Consider the following 18,407-nt stretch of genomic DNA (forward strand, 5'->3'; position numbering starts at 1 on the left):
GCATCCAACACCGCGATCGGTGGGGTACTGGAACAACTAATCGAAGGCCGTTGGCAACCCTTGGCATTTTTCAGCAGGCATTAGGCCACCCGAACTCAAATACAGCGCTTCTGATCGAGAACTACTAGCGCTGTACTTGGCAATCTGGCATTTCTGGTACTTTTTAGAAGGCAGGCCTTTCACCGCATTCACTGACCACAAGCCATTGTCTTTCGCCTTCTCTAAGATCTCCAATCCCTGGTCAGCCCACCAGCAGCGACATTTGTCCTACATTTCCGAGTTCACAACGGATATCCAACATGTCTCCGGAAAGGACAATGTCGTTGCTGACGCGCTCTCCAGACCGACCATCCACAGCCTGTCCCTGGGTGTAGACTATGCAGCCCTGGCTGACGCACAGCAAGCCGACTATAGAACTGCAGTCTCAGGCCTGCAGCTCCAAGATTTCGTAGTTGGCCCAGGTCAGTGGACCCTCCTGTGCGACGTCGCAACCGGTCAGCCCCGCCCTATTGTTCCTGCAGCCTGGCGGAAACACGTTTTTGACTCGTTACACGGATTGGCGCACCCATCCATCAGATCGACTGTCCGACTAGTTGCCAGCAAGTTCGTCTGGCACGGCCTGCACAAACAGGTCAGTGAGTGGGCCAAGACTTGTCCGCACTGCCAGATATCAAAAATCCAACGACACACCAAGGTCCCGCCACAGCAGGTCGAACCTATCCGTAGAAGGTTCGACCACATTCACATCGACCTCGTTGGTCCCCTGCCAGTTTCAAGAGGAGTGCGGTACCTCCTTACCATCGTGGACCGGTTCACGAGGTGGCCAGAGGCAACCCCTCTCTTAGACATCACGACCGATTCCTGCGCCTGGGTGCTGCACACAACTTGGGTCTCGCGCTTTGGTGTTCCGGCCCACATCACTTCAGACAGAGGCGCCCAGTTTACCTCCAGCCTATGGTCTGCATTAGCAAACGTGCTAGGAACGTAGCTGCACACCACCACGACCTGCCACCCTCAGTCAGACGGGTTGGTAGAACATTTGCACCGCCATCTGAAATCAGCCCTGATGGCCCACCTGAAAGGTCCTAACTGGGTCGACAAACTTCCTTGGGTCTTTTCCGGGTCATCAGAAATAATGCGTCCACCTTTATTTTGGACATTGGGGGCAAGGAAGAAGTCTTCACGACGGACTGCCTCAAACCGGCCCATTTAGACCTACAACAACTGGTCGAGGTCCCAACACTGCGATGCAGAGGCTGACCACCTAAGCAACGGCTAGCACAGCCCACGAACTTTGGGGACCGTATCACCAGTTCTGGGGGGGGATTGTGTAGCAACTCATCATCCGCACAGGTGAACTGGCTTGGCGGTCGGGGTGCGCGTTGTCGGAGCGGTGGAGCCCAAGATGGCGCTGGGCCTTCATCTTCCCCGAGCGACGGGGGAGAACCTGCGCGCATGAAAAGATTTCGATGACATAGCACATACGTCATTTCCATTTTCGGAAGGCGGGAACCGCGCGGCTTAAAAGGCCTGCGCAAAGCGGGTAAATAAGTCTGTCTTGTTCCACAGCTTGCAGACTCGTGTCTTTATTCTCGCATTGCGGTAGCAGCCGCTACAAAAGCATCCAAGATCTGGTCCTCTAGACGGGTTTATGATCTACAGGGGGTTGAGGGAACAACCAGGAAATTGAAACTGAGGCCAAAATTAGATCAGCTACAAACTTGTTGAATGGCAGGGGAGGTTCAATGGGTCATATGACATATCCCTGCAACTATTTCTTATATTCTTCTATTCCAAATCAGGTTTTGCTGGACTCCATTGCCACCAGCTCTCTGGGACTAAACATCAAATTTGACCACCACTTATGGCTGTCATAGATAGAAAAATGTTATATGGTGGGCAGTAATTGGCTGTAAAAGAGCAAAAAATAGCTACTGCCTTTAGCTTTGCGTATCCTTGCCTGTTCAACCGAAATGTTATTTTGTGCCGCCTGTCGATGAAGGTGTTAGCAGATAAAGTTGAAGTGAAAGGAATTGGGCATCTTTATGCACAAATGATTCTGCAACTTTATGGAAGGAGAGATGAATGATTAAATGGCCTTCCTGATGTGGCCAACTGAGATGCCTCATGATAATCCTATTTTGTAATCTGATTTACTTTTGCAATATACTGAACTTTCTGCTTTTATGTGGTTGAAATGAACTAAATTCTTCACAGAAATTTAAAGCTGGTTTGAATTGATGTAAGTAACTGAAAGACTATCCTTAAAGTCTGCACATAATAAATCAAATCTAGATTAGCTGTCAGAATTACTTAAATAATTACTAAATGTTAATTATTGCCAATTAATCTATATGACTTTGAAAATTAATTTGTGTGGAGTTTCATTGCACTGATTTGGGTCAGAAACAGGCCACTTATAATATTAATCAAAACAAAGTTTTGGGAACACCTGGAGGTTAGGCAGCATTTGTGGAGAAAGGAAAGAAGGGTTTTAAGTGAATGGTCAGGGATCTGCAACAATGATCCTGCCCTCTCTGTACTTATACGCAGTTTTGGTCATCATGCTATAGGAAGGATGTGGTTGTGCTGGAGAGAATACAGAGAAGCTTCATCAGAATGTTGCCTGGATTGGATTGTGGAGAGATTGGATAGGCTGGGTTTGTTTTTCCTGGAGCAAAGGAGGCTGAGGGGTGACCTGACAGGTGTGTGAAATTATAAGAGGCATAAGTAGGGTAGATAGATTCTTTTTCCCATGAGAGGGGTATCAAAAACAAGAGGTTTAAGATGAGGGGAAGGAATTTTAAAGGGGATTTGAGGGGAAAGTTTTTTTTAATACAGAGAGAGGTTGATATCTGGAACACTGTCAGAAGAGGTGGTAGGGTCAGATACAGTCACCATGTTTAAGAGACATTTAGACAGGCACTGATATAGGCAAGGCATAGAAGGATATGGACCTGATGAGGGCCAGTGGGATTAGTGTAGATGGTCAAACAGCATGAATGTGGTGGGCTGAAGGGCCCATTGGAGCGATGTAAAATTCTATGACTTTCTGACTGATGTGTTAACTGTTGAATTATTAGACTTTCAGCATCTACACTACTTAGCTTTTTTGTGTTTTCTGCTGTTTTATCCTCTTATTACAAACCATGAGAATCTTATTTAAATTTCCATCATCCTTTGTGATCAGCCTGAAACTAATTTAAGGAAACACAAGCCTCATGTTGACCCGGACGCATTAAGAAATCTTGAAATATAATACAAATAATTTCTTGAATGATGCTGGAAATCTGAACCAAACACAGAAAATGCTGGAAGTGCTCACTAAGTCAGGGAGTACCTATGGAGCGGTAAACAAGAGTCCTGATGCAGGGTCTCAACTCAAAACATCGATCATCCCTCTGCCTCCACACATTGCCCAGTCCAGTACAGACTCATCACTTCCTTCCATTTAGTCCATTTTCACGATGTGTTGCTTCAGCAAGGCTAAGAGTATCATCAAGGATGCCCGCCATCCTGGTCATTCCCTTTTCTCTCTTCTACCTTCTGGAAGAAGATACAGAAGCTTGAAAACCCAGATGACCAAACATAAGAACGACTCTTTCCCTACTGCTAACCAATCACCCAATTCACATCCCCTTCCCGACGGTGTTGCTGCCAAGTTCCCAGACTCTTAATTCTACCTCTGTTATTAATTCTCTTATTGTCACTTTAGCATTTGCTTTTTTTGCACTACTTCAGGTTAGAACATAGAACATTACAGCACAGTACAGGCCTTTCGGCCCACGATGTTGTGCCAACATTTTATCCTGCTTTAAGATCTATCTAACACTTCCCTCCCCTCCCACATAGCCCTCCATTTTTCTATCATTCATGTGCCTATCTAAGAGTCTCTTGAATGTCCCTAATGTATTTGCCTCCACCACCTCTGCAGGCAGTGCATTCCACACACCCACCACTCTCTGTGTTTAAAAAAAACTTACCTCTGACATTCTCCCTATACCTTCCTCCACTCACCTTAAAATTATGCCTCCTCATGTTAGCCATTTTCACCCTGGGAAAAAGTCTGACTGTTCACTCAATCTATGCCTCTTATCATCTTGTACAACTCTATCAAGTCAGCTCTCATCCTCCTTTGCTCCAAAGAGAAAAGCCCTAGCTCGCTCAACCTATCCTCATAAGACATGCTCTCCAATCCAGGCAGCATCCTGCTAAATTTCCTCTGCACCCTCTCTAAAGCTTCCACATCCTTCCTATAATGAGGCGACCAGAACTGAACACAGTACTCCAAGTGTGGTCTAACCAGAGTTTTGTGGAGCTGCAACATTACCTCACGGCTCTTGAACTCAATACCTTGACTAATGAGGGCCAGCACACCATACACCTTCTTAACAACCCTATGAACCCGCGCAGCAACCTTGAGGGACCTATGGACGTGGACCCCAAGATCCCTCTGTTCTTCCACACTGCTAAGAGTCCTGCAATTAACCTTGTATTCTGCTTTCAAATTCGATCTTCTAAAGTGTATCACTTCATGCTTTTCTGGGTTGCACTACAATCTTTGCACCATTCTGTTGTTTTGCATTTGTCTCTGCATTTATTGTATGTATTATTACCATGTGTACTGTTTACTCTGTAAACTACACGCGAGCAAGGAATTTCATTGCACCCTGGTGTGTATGATGATAAATTAATTTAATCTAATCTGATCTGATCTGCTCCCTGACCTGTTGATTTCCTCCAGCAGTTTGTCTTTTGCTCCAGATTGTAGAATCTGCAATCTCTTGTGTCTCCAAGAAACAGAATTAATGTTTCAGCTGGATGACCTTTCATCAGAACTAGGAAAAAACAGAAATCAAACATGTTTTAAGTCACAGAGAAGGGGAACAGGTGGGGAGGAATTTACCACAACTACTGGCTGATCACCCTCCCCCTTGAGAATGCTGTGGACTCCATCCGAGACGTCTCTGAACCTGGTGCCTGGGAGGCAACAGACTATCTGGGAGTCTTGTTCTCGTCCACAGAATCTCCTGTCTGTTCCCCTAACCAATGAATCCCCTAACCAATGAATCCCCTATCACTATCGCACTTCCATTCTCCTCCCTTCTGAGCCACAGAGTCAGACCCAGTGCCAGAGACCTGGCTGCTGTGGCTTTCCCCTGGTAGGTTGTTTCCCCCCCCACCCCCCCACAACAGTATCCAAAGCAGTATAAGTGTTATTAAGGGGAATGGCCACAGGGGTACCTTGCACTGACTGCCTATTCTCTTTCGTTCTCCTGACGGTCACCCAGCTATCTGCATCCTGCAACCTAGGTGTGACTGCCTTCTGGTAACTCCTGTCTATCAACCCCCTGACCTCCCGAATAATCCGGAGTTCATCCAGCTCCAGTTCCCTAACTAGGTCTGTCGGGAGCTGCAGCCAGACGTACCTCTCGCAGGTGTGGTCATCAGGGACACTGGAGGTCTCCCTGACTTCCCACATCCTGCAAGTAGAGCATACCACTGCCCTGACTGCCATTCCCACGGCTCTAACTGTGCAGTAAGACACCTCACCTTAGTCTCCGCTCACTGAAGCCTCCTGAATTAAAGCTGAATAGAGGATAACAACAAAATATATTGATAGAATGCAGGCCTGGGCTGAGAAGTGGCAGATGGAGTTCAACCCGGATAAGTGTACAGTGATACACTTCGGGAGATTGAATTCAAAGGCAAAAGGTTAATGGCACAGCTCTTAGTGACTCTTGGGGTCCATGTTGTTGTGACCTCACACCTTATTGCACTGTACTTTTTCTGTAGCTGTGACACTTTACTCTGTACTGTTATTGTTTTTACCTGTACTACATCAATGCACTCTGTACTGACTCAATGTAATTGCACTGTGTAATGAATTGACCTGTACGATCGGTTTGTAAGACAAGCTTTTCACTGTACCTCGGTACAAGTGACAATAATAAACCAATAGCAATACCATAGATCCCTCAAGGTTGCTGCACAGGTCGATGGGGTTGTTAAGAAGGCGTATGGAGTGTTGGCCTTCATTAGTCGGGGTGTTGAGTTCAAGAGCTGTGAGGTGATGTTGCAGCTCTATAGAACTCTGGTTGGACCACACCTAGAGTATTGTGTTCAGTTCTGGTTGCCTCATTATAGGAAGGATGTGCAAGCTATAGAGAGGGTGCAGAGGAGATTTACCAGGATGTTGCCTGGATTGGAAAGCATGTCTTATGAGGATAGGTTGAGTGAGCTAGGGCTTTTCTCTTTGGAGAGAAGGAGGATGAGAGATGACTTGATGGGGGTGTACAAGATGATAAGAGGAATAGATCGAGTGGACAGTCAGAGACTTTTTCCCAGGGTGACGATGGCTAACACGAGTGCACATAATTTTAAGGTGATTGGAGGAAGATATAAGGGGGATGTCAGGGGTAAGTTCTTTACACAGAGTGGTGGGTGTGTGGAATGCAGTGTCGGCAGAGGTTGTGGGGGCAAATACATTAGGGACATTTAAGAGACTCTTAGACACATGAATGATAGAGAAATGGGGAGCTGTGTGGGAGAGAAGGGTTAGATAAATCTTAGAGCAGGATAAAATGTTGGCACAACATTGCGGGCTGAAGGGCCTGTACTATGCTGTAGTGTTCTATAAAATAAAAAATAAAACCTCACCTGTGCCTTATCACTGAAGCCTTTTTCCCTAAAGAGCTGCTCTCACTCCCAACACCTGGGCCACTTACTCTCACTCACCACTTCATGCCAAAGCTTCAGCTCCCTACTCTAACACTGGCCCACTCTCACTTTGGCCCCTCCGCTTGACCCTAACTTCCTTTTCTTGGCTGCTGTCAACTTACTAATTAGCCAATCAATTATTAACTAACAACAGCAAATGTGCCTCTTTTTGACTCCTGCTAGCTGAAACTGAACAGAACGTCCCGAGGCTCACCTCTTTTAAAAATCTCCCACCCCTCACTCCAAGTCCCGGCCCCTGCTCACTGAAACTAGGCAGATGACCTACCAGAGGAAAGCCACAGTGGCCAGGTCTCTGGCACTGAGTCTGCCTCTGTGGCTCAGAAGGAAAGGGGTGAGAAGAGGAGTGCGATGGTGATTGGGGATTCATTGGTTAGTGGAACAGACAGGAGATTCTTTGGATGAGAATGAGACCTACAATAGGGACAGGTTAGTTGAGGACTTTTGTTTTTGAGAATGTTAAGTGTAAAGCCCATCCACTCGTACTTTGGTGAATGACTTGATTTTTTGGAACTCATTCTCTGAATATGCAGAAAGGCAAACTCTGCTAGGGCATTTAAGGCGATGGTAAAATTCATCATCAAAGTCTGTCTTCAGCGAGAAGTGGCTCCTGAGATGTAAGAACTGGTGCATGTTTTGTAGGACTGGGCCATGAACCTTTATTTTCAAAGGGCAATGTGGTGCAACAGGAGCAGGTTGCTTGAAGACAGTTGTCATGTCACTGTTGAGAGGTATGCTTGTCTTTTCATGTGATTCAGTGAAAAAAATCAACGATGACTTGAAGTTTGGCCTCCCGTGGTGTGCAAATACAAGCATGAACTACACACTGTAGCTCAACAGCCGATCTTGGTTCTGGAGTACAGTTGCCATAGGTTGAATAGTTTCTGATTTGTTCTGCAGATTAGCTCCAATCGTGCAGGAAATGTTGGTGGAGGTGAGGTCCAACAATGCAGCAGGGAAGTTTAAAAAAAAATGTGGGTTTAATAAAAGGTTATGTACTGTTGTCACGTGGTGCAGAATGCCATTATGTCTCTAGAATGGGTGCGGCCAAAGAGCTGCTCCCCATATCGCAATGTTGATTCACACATTATCCCTGAATTTGCTGACTTGTATTGATTCCTATGTGAATGTATCACATTTAAGATGTTCAGACTTGCATTCAAATCACTTTGTCCACAACTTTTAATTCTTCAAGCATCTTTTCATCCTCAAGTTTTTTCAGCTGTGGGCTATGGTGTTACCTCCCTCAACATTATGCTTTGGAATTCCCTTCCTAAACCTTTCTGCTTCTCCTGTTCATTTGAAAAGATTATTAAAGCCTAGCTCTAACAAACCTTTTGATCAATATCTCCCAATGTAGCTGGACATCATATTTGTTCCTCAAATTTTTGTGAAATGCTTGGGGTGTTTAACTACATTAAAGGCTGTGTAAATAGATGCAAAATATTGGGCTAAACATCTAAGTGTGAACTTTGCTTATAAAACCCAATCCCAGCCAGGAAAGGGGAGAAAACTACGAAGCAGAAACAAACAATCCAAATCTAATTGCTTTGTGTCAGTAATCTAGGGTTAAATAAAAATGAGGATTTGGCTGACTGGAGTTATTTTTATCACACATTTATTTCATTCTTGCATTAAGTGTGTCTTGGGACTTTAAACTTAAACTTACTTGGAATAGAGTTGACAGCTCTGACTGATTTATAATTTATTGTCCCACAAGGCAATGATCATCCTTTCTAAATACCACATTTGAAAATAAAATTAACTCCATGTTGACCAGGCAGTCTCAGAATTACACATTTCTGAGCTGAAAGCATTTTATTTCAATAGTTTAAAGATCATGTAATGTATTACTGTCATTTTAGTTATTAGTTGAGTTATTATCAGTATCACTTTTTAGCACCAGTAACATCAAAATCTTTAGTTTCACTACTTTTAACTTGGAATAATTATGACTTTCTAAGCAGAAAATTACCAAGCCCCGCAGTCTAACAGGATTGAAGTGACACCAGTACTGATTTGTTAGCTCAGCACCCCTGGTAAATTAGAAGGCAATCACACTCTTTCAAATAGAATTTAAAAAACTCAAATGTTTCCACTTTTATCAATTAGCAATGCACTGAGATCAGTATTTTTATTAAAATAGATACAAATGGCAAGAGTTTACTGAACCTGATGCAGTTAAAACCCTAATGGTAAGGTTACTAAAAAAAATTAAAAATTCTCTTACCAATTTTAATTATTAAAATTTCTATCAAAAGCTACTGTTACAACAAAATAGGAAGCAAATGGTGTTCACTGTTATTTATGTATAAGGAGCTCAGGAGTTTCAGGAAATAAGCAGATGCACGATTAAATGATATTGGGCCAGATCACCCCCGTCCTGTCCAGAGAGTCCAGCTTTGCCCTCCGCTTTGTCTCAAAGCTGTTGTGACATTTTGTGGTTCTGAGGCTCATAAGTTTCTGCTGGCATCACTGTCTTTGTTGATACATGAGGAATTGTGGGTTGCACGCCACAATTAGGACTACAGTCCTGGGGGAAGTTAAGGCCCACAGACCTCCCATCAGGCCATTTCACTATTTCCAGATGTCTCTGATCAGAGGATTTTTTAGAAACAATTAAAAAAAAGTAAATCATAAGAAATAAAATTTGTGAATTAGAAAATAAATTAGCATAGAAAACATTTATCTGGTGTAAATAAAAATATTAATATATACAAAATACTTTTTTAAAAAAAAACAATCCACTTACCATCCCTTAGAATTTTTAATGGTGGCCAGCAGACTGGTGCAGCAAGTTATACAGCTTCCTCACAGATCCATCGACTTGGATTCCATCCAGGCCTCCGATACTGCCTGTATGGAGTCTGCAAGTTCTTCCTTTGAATGTGTGGGTTTCCTCCCACATCCCAAAAACGTGCATATTGGCAGGTTAATTGACCACTATAAATTTCCCTTAATAAGTAGATAAGTGGCTGAACCTAGAAGGAGGTTGGGGGTGGAAGTTGATGGAAATACAGGAAGAATAAAATGTGTTAGTGTAGGATTAGTGCAAAAATGAATGCTTGATGGTCAACATGAAATCAGTGGTGATATGGCCTGTTTCTGTGCTGTATAACTCCATGACTGAAGTTGACAAACCATTCAGAAGAATGAAGCCATGCTGGATGTGCCAGCTATGGCTGTTAAAATGCTGAGGGACCAAATAAGAAGCCTCCCAGCCCAATAAGTTATGGAACATCCTTAAACTCAATAGTCTGGGGTAGAGGTCGAGGCAATTTAAGTCTGCACCTGACATCCCAGTGTTCTATACTTATGCACTGCAGGGCACAGCACAGAAGTTAAGAATGAGTTGGCATGTACGTTACAGATAATCAGTGGTTTATGATGGAGCAGCTGGTTAGCTATCAGACCAATCTGGCCCAATACCCAAAAATAGTCCACTGCTCTGTCCTTAGCTTCACGAGTGTGCTGTTTTGCGTCACTGTTGATGAACCTCAAATGTTATGAAACCACTGTATTTGTGTAGTAGATGTAAGGTAAGCCTGTTTGGATATATTTTAAGACTATTTAGTAAAATCAGAATCCTTTTCATGACTAATGTTTCATGATCTTTCTATTTAAGGTGTGATGATTCCTAACCTCACCTTAGCTGAGAGTTTCTTCACATACAGAATTTATAAATTGTAATTCCATTTTCATTACACAGGGTTTCTAGGTTTTTGTTTTGAATGGGTGCTTTGGGGATTAATTTTGCAATGACAAGCATTTTTATGAGATCCACAAAGCGGTGATTTGATACTGTAGAATAGATTGAATAATACTCTGAATACCATCACACATAAAACTAACCAGAAGGGGTTCCAGAGTTTAGTTCGCGAAGATATTAAATTTTATGACGGTAGTGCATGGGTAGTTTCATACATATAATCTGTTGCAATTTGAAATAAAATCCTTTAATGGTAAGTATGTGGCACTGTAATGGTAAAATGTCCATTATAAGCAGTCATAATATTTCAAGGATTTTGATATAAAGTTTACATTTCCAATTATTATGTTTGCTTTGTTAGACTCTTCCAGCTGCATTGCGTGCCTTGAAGGGTCGAGTAGCTCGGCAGTGTCTCATTGAAGAATTAAGTCTGCATGTTCAACAAAATCGGGCAATTCTGGATCACCAACAGTTTGACTACATTGTCAGAATGATGAATTGTGCATTACAGGTAAATCTTTCTGCTATATTGGTAGTACCTATTCTCCAGTGAAGGTGGATGAAATGTACTCCTTGAATATCTAACTATTGTCTTATAATCAAATTATTCCATTTTTGTTTTACTAATCTTATAATAAAGATGAACTATATAATGTTTCATCTTAAGCTGGAATTTTGTGGTGGCTCAGTGTTGTATTTCTGCTGAATAATATTTTGATACAAATGACTTGTGATGCAACTCAATGTGGGTGTTAAAAAAATTAAGATGAGTGTTAACGGAGTGAGGATAGGTGACGTGGATGCGAATCTGTAAGATCAGTGGAAAAGGAGCAAGCCAGATTCATAGAGTTATAAGGCATGTAGACAGGCGCCTTCAGCCTAACTTGTCTATGCTGACCAAGATGCCTATCTAATCCAATTTTCCTGAGTTTGGCCCATATTCCTCTAAATTTTTTCTATCCATGTACCTGTCCAAATGCTTTGTCACCACCTCTGACCATTCATTTCATATCTACCTCCCTCTGTATGGGAAAACTTGCCTTTCAAATCCCCTTTAAATCTTTCCCTTCTCAGGTTAAACCTATGCCATCTAGTTTTAGACTTCCCTGTCCTGGGAAAAAAGACTGTAATCATGTACCCTATCAATGCCCCTCATAATTTGACACATCTCTATTAGGTTACTCCAGAGCCTCCTTTGCTCCAGGGAAAATAGTCCCAACTGATCCAACCTCTTCTTGTAACTCAAGCCCTCCAGTTCAGGCGACGTCCTCTCTAGCTTAATTGCATCCGTGGTACATAAAGCTGCACTGGACCAGACCTCAATTCTAGGTATAAAACTGCCATGTAAAGTTATGCATTCTACACTGGTGAGCAAAAGAAAAACATTAACAGGAATTTTTAGTCACTGAAAGTTTTATGCTGTAGGGTTCAGCAGGTCTGTACTGGTAAATCACCTTCTGAATTGCTGCACTGTATTTTATGATGTTACTGAAATAATGCTATTGGGAAGGAAGTTCCAGAATCATGACCCAGAGATGATGAAGAAACAGCAATATATTTCTAAACCTAATGTTGTGTAACTCGATGGTTGAGCCAGTGAACATACAGGGTGATACATTGAAGTCAAAGAGGGCTGCTTTGACTTGAATTATGTCAAGTTGCTTATATATTGTTGGATTTATATTCATGCAGTTTTGTGGCATGTATTCCATTGCACTTCTGACATCTTGCACTTGGGGAACAGGAAGTGAATTGCTCACCTCAAGGTATCCAGCCTTTGATAGAAAATCAAGCATTGAAAAAAAAAGTTGATGTTCAGATTGAAAGCTTGTAATGAATGAGGTATTGCAAGGATTGTGTATTTGCAATCTATATCTGTGACTTAGATGAGAAGACCAAATGTAATGTATCCACGTTTGTTGACAGTTTTCAACAGTGAGAAGGATGTTGAAGTTGGAGGAGTGGGCATGAACATGGCAGATTTGAATACAATGTGTATAAATGTGTCCATTTTGATATGTAAACATAAAACATAAAAGAGCATAAGTAGTGGGGAGCAGGAGTAACCCATCCAGGCCTTCAAGCCTGCTCTACTGGTTATTAAGAATATAGCTGGTTTCCTACCACGGCGTCATTTTCTGCGCTATCCACACATCCCTTGATTTCCTTAATGTTGTGATCTCTGTTTTGAATGAACACAATAATGAAGCCTCTGCAGCTCTCTGGGGCAGACAATTTCAAAGGTTCACCACTCTCTGAGAAATATCTCATCTGTGTTCTAAATGGCCTACCCCATATTTTCGAACCATGTCCCTTGTCCTAGACTCTTCAACCAGGGGAAGCATCCTCCCCGCATCCAGCCTGTTAAGCCCTTCAAGGTTGTATGTTTTATATGTTTTGATGAAATAATTTCATTCTTTAGAACTCCAGAAATACAGTCCCTGTCTACTCCTCGTACAACAAACCTCCCTTCCTTGGAACCAGACAAGTGACTCTTCACTGTACTTCCTTGGTAACAATCGCATTCTTTCTTGGGTGAGGAGAATCCTTTCATCATAAAGGCTAACATATTCCCTCTTAATCATTTGATGCACTTGCATTTTGGCCTTCAGCAACTTGTAATGAAGCAAACCTAGGTCCTGTTGAACATCAGCACTACCCAGTGTATTGCCATTTAACAAATACACTGCTTTTCTGTGTAGAGTGATCTGTTTATTCCCATTCTTTGCTTTGTTTTGGTAGACAATTCTCAATCCAAGTCAGTTTATTACCCTTGATTCCATTTGTTCTAACCTTGTTGACCAATCTCCTGTGCGGGACCTTCTGAATATTCAATTCCATTGTATTTACTGATTTTTATCCTTATCTGTTTTACTAGTCACATCCTCAAAGGACTGCACCAGATTAGTCAAAACCTGATTTTCCTTTCCTAAATTTATGCTTTGAGGTAGAAAATTCCAAATTTTACACACTTCTTTCTGTGAAGGAATTTCTCCACCATCAGTCCAAATGGCCAAAGCCTTTAAATGTATCTTTGCTTAATCTTATTCTTCTTAAGGTGCTTTGTTAGTACGTCCTTCATTATAAATTCCAGCCTGCCACTAACATTAGGCCAGTAGGTTGGCAGTATCATTTTCCTTCCTTCCCTCTTTCTTAAAAAGTGAGATCCCATTTGCTACCTCCAATCCACTGGAACAATTCCAGAAATTTAGAGAGTTTTTGGAAATGGTAATTAGTGGTCACTAACTCTCAAGCCACTTCTTGGCAAACGTCAGGCTGTAAATCATTGGTTCCTGGAATTTGGCAGCGTTCAGTCTCACCAACTTGTATAGTACTATTTTTTGAATAATACTTAATTATTTCTATTCCTCTTCTCTCCAAACCCTTGATTCCTCAGCAGTTTTTGTGTCTTCTGTGAAGACATGTTAAAGAATTATTCAATTTTTTTTTACCATTCCCTAATTCCCCATTAAAAATTCTCCCATCTCTTCCAATAATGGGCCTGCACTTGCCCTCATGTCTTTTTATTTTTACATAACAATAAACGCTCCTAAAGTTTGAAACAGAAAACATGAGTATCTCATCATTTTACTCATGTTTTACCTGGCCTTCATCAATTTCTTGGTCCTCTGTTGGTGATTTCCAAGATGTTCCCTATGGTCATAGGGTCATACAGCACAAAGATAGGCTCTTTGGCCCACTATGTCCATGCTGATCATTGAGTACCCATCTATACCAATCCCATTTACCAGCACTTGGTGCGTAGCCTTATGTGCCTTGATGCTTTTCCATAATCTCCATGTTACTCAAGCCCGTTGCTATTTCTGACAACTTAATAAGCCTCTTCATTGAATTTAATAATTTGTCAGTCATGGATGAAATACGTTTCCTGTTGGGTTTTTGTGCCTTAAAGGATTTATTTTTTGCAACTTGTCTTTAAAGGGAGTGACCGGTTAATGGGACCAAGTAAATTATGCATGTGTTCCCTTGAGCTTGTGAGACTGAAGGGTAATCTGTTGCATAAAAAAGTTATGATGCCAGGAAAGGAAGAAATTGGGAAGCTGTTTCCCCTTTACAGGGTGTCTAGAACAATGAATCATATTCAGAACAAGGACTTGGTCATTTAGACTGATGGAGGAGAAATTCCTTCATGGACGGAATTGTGTAAAATTTGGAATTTTGTACTTCAAAGACTGGACAATTACCCATTGAGTTTATTCAGGATAGAGATCACCAGATTTGCAGATTTACAAAGTTTGCAAGAAGTCACAGATCCAAGCCACTTTAACGAACTTCACCTCGGTCAACTCTCATTCAGCCATTGGGGACCTGATCTACTGAGGCAGCTCCCCAGTATCCTCTGCGCTTGCTCTGATGCCAGGAGTGACATCAGTAGTGGGCCCCATTTGGGTCCTGGGAGCTACTGGAAATAATTTTGCTGACCTACTTCTGATTGAAATTATAAATGCAATGTTAGAAGTATTCAAATCATGTAGACAGAGCTTATGATAAATGTTGAGGATGACTGCATTAGGAGGGTTCATAAAAGTATTGATTGACAGATTCCCATTGATTGAGGTTATCAGAAGGAAAACATATGTGTTGCGTCATTTGAAATTTAAAATAGGTATAGAAAAATGTTGAAAATACTCAGCAGTCAGATGTCATCTGTGGAGCAAGAAACAAGAGTCAGTGTTTCAGGTCAGCGACATTCCACAGAACCCTGTTTTAAAAATAAAATGTATTCAAGAACTGGAGTATTTCACAGCAGGTGCTTGACCTTTTAAGTTGGGTGTTTTAAACTGACATTTTAAGGATCACAAAGCTTGCTAGTTTCTAGCAACCAATTTGCAACAACCAGCTTTTAATTATTTTATATCAACAGACAATAAAATTTCATGATGTATCAGTCAGTTCTATTTAGAAATATGATATTTGTGAACAACCTACATCTCTGACATTTCTGGTCATCAAAAGTCACAATTTTAAGAATCTTCAGAAGATTAATAATTAGAAGTTAAAAACGCATTGTAAGTTTAAATAATAGGTCATAACTGACTTTGGTCATTTGGAATAATGATTATACTGCAACATTAGCATTACCAATGGCCAATCAACCCCACTCATGAAAGTTGTGGAATTTAAATTCAATCAATAATCTTGAATTTAAAAAAAAATAATCTTGGATAATGATGAAAACAGAGCTAATGAGTTGTTGTAAAAGCCCATCTTGTTACTAATGCCACTCAGGAGGAAATCTGCCATCCTTATCACTCTGGGTACAGGACAGGTATGTCCCGATTAGAAGGAAGGACATGAATGGCAAAATAAGGGAACCTTGGCATGTCCAGAGAAGTGATGAACTTAGTGAAGAAGAAAAAGGACAAGTATGTAGAGCTTCGAGAGTGGGATCAGGTAGAGCACATGAGGACTATAAAGAAGCTAGAAAATGTACTCAAGAAAGTAATTAGGAAAGCAGGAGGGGCCATGAAAAGTCCTTAGCAAGTAGGATTAAGGAGAATCCAAAGGCATTCGATACCTACTTAAGGAATAAGAGGATAATGAGGGAGAAGATAGAACCACTTAAGGATAAGGAAGGGAATCTATGTTTGGATGCAGAGGATGTGGGTGAGGTTCTGAATGAGTATTTTTTTGTCAGCATTTACCCAGGAAAGTGACATGCAGGATGCAGAAATTGGAACTGAGGGCGTAACATGTTAGGGCATTTAGAGGTCAAGGAGGAGGTAGTGTTAGGTCTCCTAAACAGTCTTTAGCTGGATAAGTCCCCGGGGCCTGATAGGATAGACCCCAGGTTACTGAGGGAGGTGAGAGAGGAAATTGCCAGGGCCTTGACCAGTAATCTTTGTATCCTCTTTGACCACGGGTGAGGTCCCGGATGACTGGTGAGTGGCTAATGTTGTTCCTCTATTTAAGAAAGGAACAAGGGAAAATCCGGGGAACTATAGACCAGTGAGTCTCACATCAGTTTGAGGGAAATTTCTGGAGAAAATTCTTTGAGGATAGGATATAAGGGCATCTGGAATCCAATGGCTTGATTAGGGAAAGTCGTCATGGAGTTGTGCGGGGCAAGTTGTGTCTTGCTAACCTGGATGAGTTTTTTGACAAGGTGACGAGGGAGATTGATGAAGGTAGAGCTGTGGACGTTATCTGTGTGGACTTAAGTAAGGCATTTGACAAGGTCCCACATCATCGGTTATCAAGAAAATTCAGATGCATGGGGTCAGTGGAAAATTGGCTTGTGTGGATCCAGAACTGGATTGCCTGTAGAAGACACAGGGTGGTGGTTGAAGGGACTTATTTGGGCTGGAGGCCTGTGAGAAGTGATGTTCTGCAGGGATCTGTGCTGGGACCTCTGCTGTTTGTGATGTACATAAATGACCTGGATGAGTATGTTGATGGGTGGGTTAGTAAGTTTGCAGACGATACCAAGGTTGGTGGAGTTGTGAATAGTGTAGAAGACTGGCGATGGATACAGCCTGATGTAGATCAGTTGCAGATGTGGGCAGAGAAATGGCAAATGGAGTTTAACCTGGATAAGTGTGAGGTGTTGCACATTGGTGGGACTAATGTCAAGAGGCAGTACACTCTAAAGGGCAAGACCCTTAACAGTGTTGAAGAGCAGAGAGACCTTGGGGTGCAAATCCATGGGTCATTGAAAGTGGCTACATAGATAGATAGGGTGGTAAAGAAGGCTTATGGAATGCTTGCTTTCATTAATCAAAGTATTGAGTATAGGAATCAAGAAGTTATGATGCATCTCTATAGAACTCTGATTGGGCTGCATTTAGAGTATTGCATGCAGTTCTGGTCATCTCACTACAGGAAGGATGTCGAGGCTTTAGAGAGGGTGCAGAGGAGGTTTACTAGGATGCTGCCTGGATTAGAGGGCATGTGCTATCAGGAGAGGCTGGACGAACTTGGCCTCTTTTCTCTGGAGCAGTGGAGGCTGAGGAGTGATCTGTTGGAAGTGTATAAAATTATGAGGGGCATAGATAGGGTGGACAAGCAAAATCTTTTTCCCATTATTGAGCGATCCAATACCAGAGGGCATGCATTTAAGGTGAGAGGGTAGGATCAGAACAGATGTCAGGGGTACATTTTTTTACTCAGAGTGGTGGATGCCTGGAATGTATTGCCTGATAGAGTGGTGGAGGCAAATTCATTGGGGGCTTTTAAGAGGGGCTTGGATGGGCACATGAATGAGAGGAAAATGAAGGGATATGGGCATTCTGTAGGTAGAAGGGATTAGCTATGTCAGCACAACATTGTGGGCCAAAGGGCCTGTTCTGTGCTGTGCTGTTCTATGTTCTATCGTCTACATAAAACACCAAAGTCAACAGTATGACTCTTAAATGTCTCTGCAATCACTTGGCAAGCCATACATTTCAAAAACATTCAGATCTGGCCAGAAATCAGTGTCAGCAATACCAAATGCTGAAAAATTAACAAAGTAAATGGGAAAAAAAAGAGGAGGTGGTTAAGGGTGTTTTCCTAAACTTGAATCACCAGTCATTATTGCTATTCTGCAGATGCTTTTGAGAACACTAATGTGAATAATTATCATTGCTCATCAGAGATGTATCCAAGCCTTTTTATGAGGAATTTTGAAATGATGTTAGTAAATGGACACTACTTAAGTGTTTCGTTAGTCAGATAATAAATACAATTATGAAATGTGCTCATAAAGTAGAAATAAAAGACTCTCAATAGGAATTTAAGATTTTGTAGTGGAATCTGTAGTCAAAGGAAAAACCCTTATTCAAGACTATTTTTCTAATGTACATTGCATTGATTGGAGGGAACATGTTGAAACCATGTCTGAATTTTAGATACTGGTATGCATGGACACAGATTTCAGAAAAGAATGAGCCACTTGGATGAATTTATATCACAGAAAAAAAAGACTTAGTCATAGCCCCAGACAAAATGAAGGGCATTT

The 18,407-nt window shown here is 41.8% G+C and overlaps 1 protein-coding gene across 4 annotated transcripts in view; it reads left to right on the top strand.

Moving 5' to 3' along the window:
• sbf2 (SET binding factor 2) overlaps positions 1-18,407 on the top strand; it is a 406,613-nt gene that overhangs the window by 240,888 nt on the left and 147,318 nt on the right. For all 4 annotated transcript variants that reach the window (XM_052028866.1, XM_052028868.1, XM_052028865.1 and 1 more), the window contains exon 16: positions 10,809-10,958. In XM_052028866.1, coding sequence (XP_051884826.1) covers positions 10,809-10,958 — 150 coding nt within the window. The remainder of the gene's footprint in view (positions 1-10,808; positions 10,959-18,407) is intronic.

Source organism: Pristis pectinata, chromosome 14 (genome assembly GCF_009764475.1).
Source record: "Pristis pectinata isolate sPriPec2 chromosome 14, sPriPec2.1.pri, whole genome shotgun sequence".
In the NCBI taxonomy this organism is placed as follows: Eukaryota; Metazoa; Chordata; class Chondrichthyes; order Rhinopristiformes; family Pristidae; genus Pristis; species Pristis pectinata.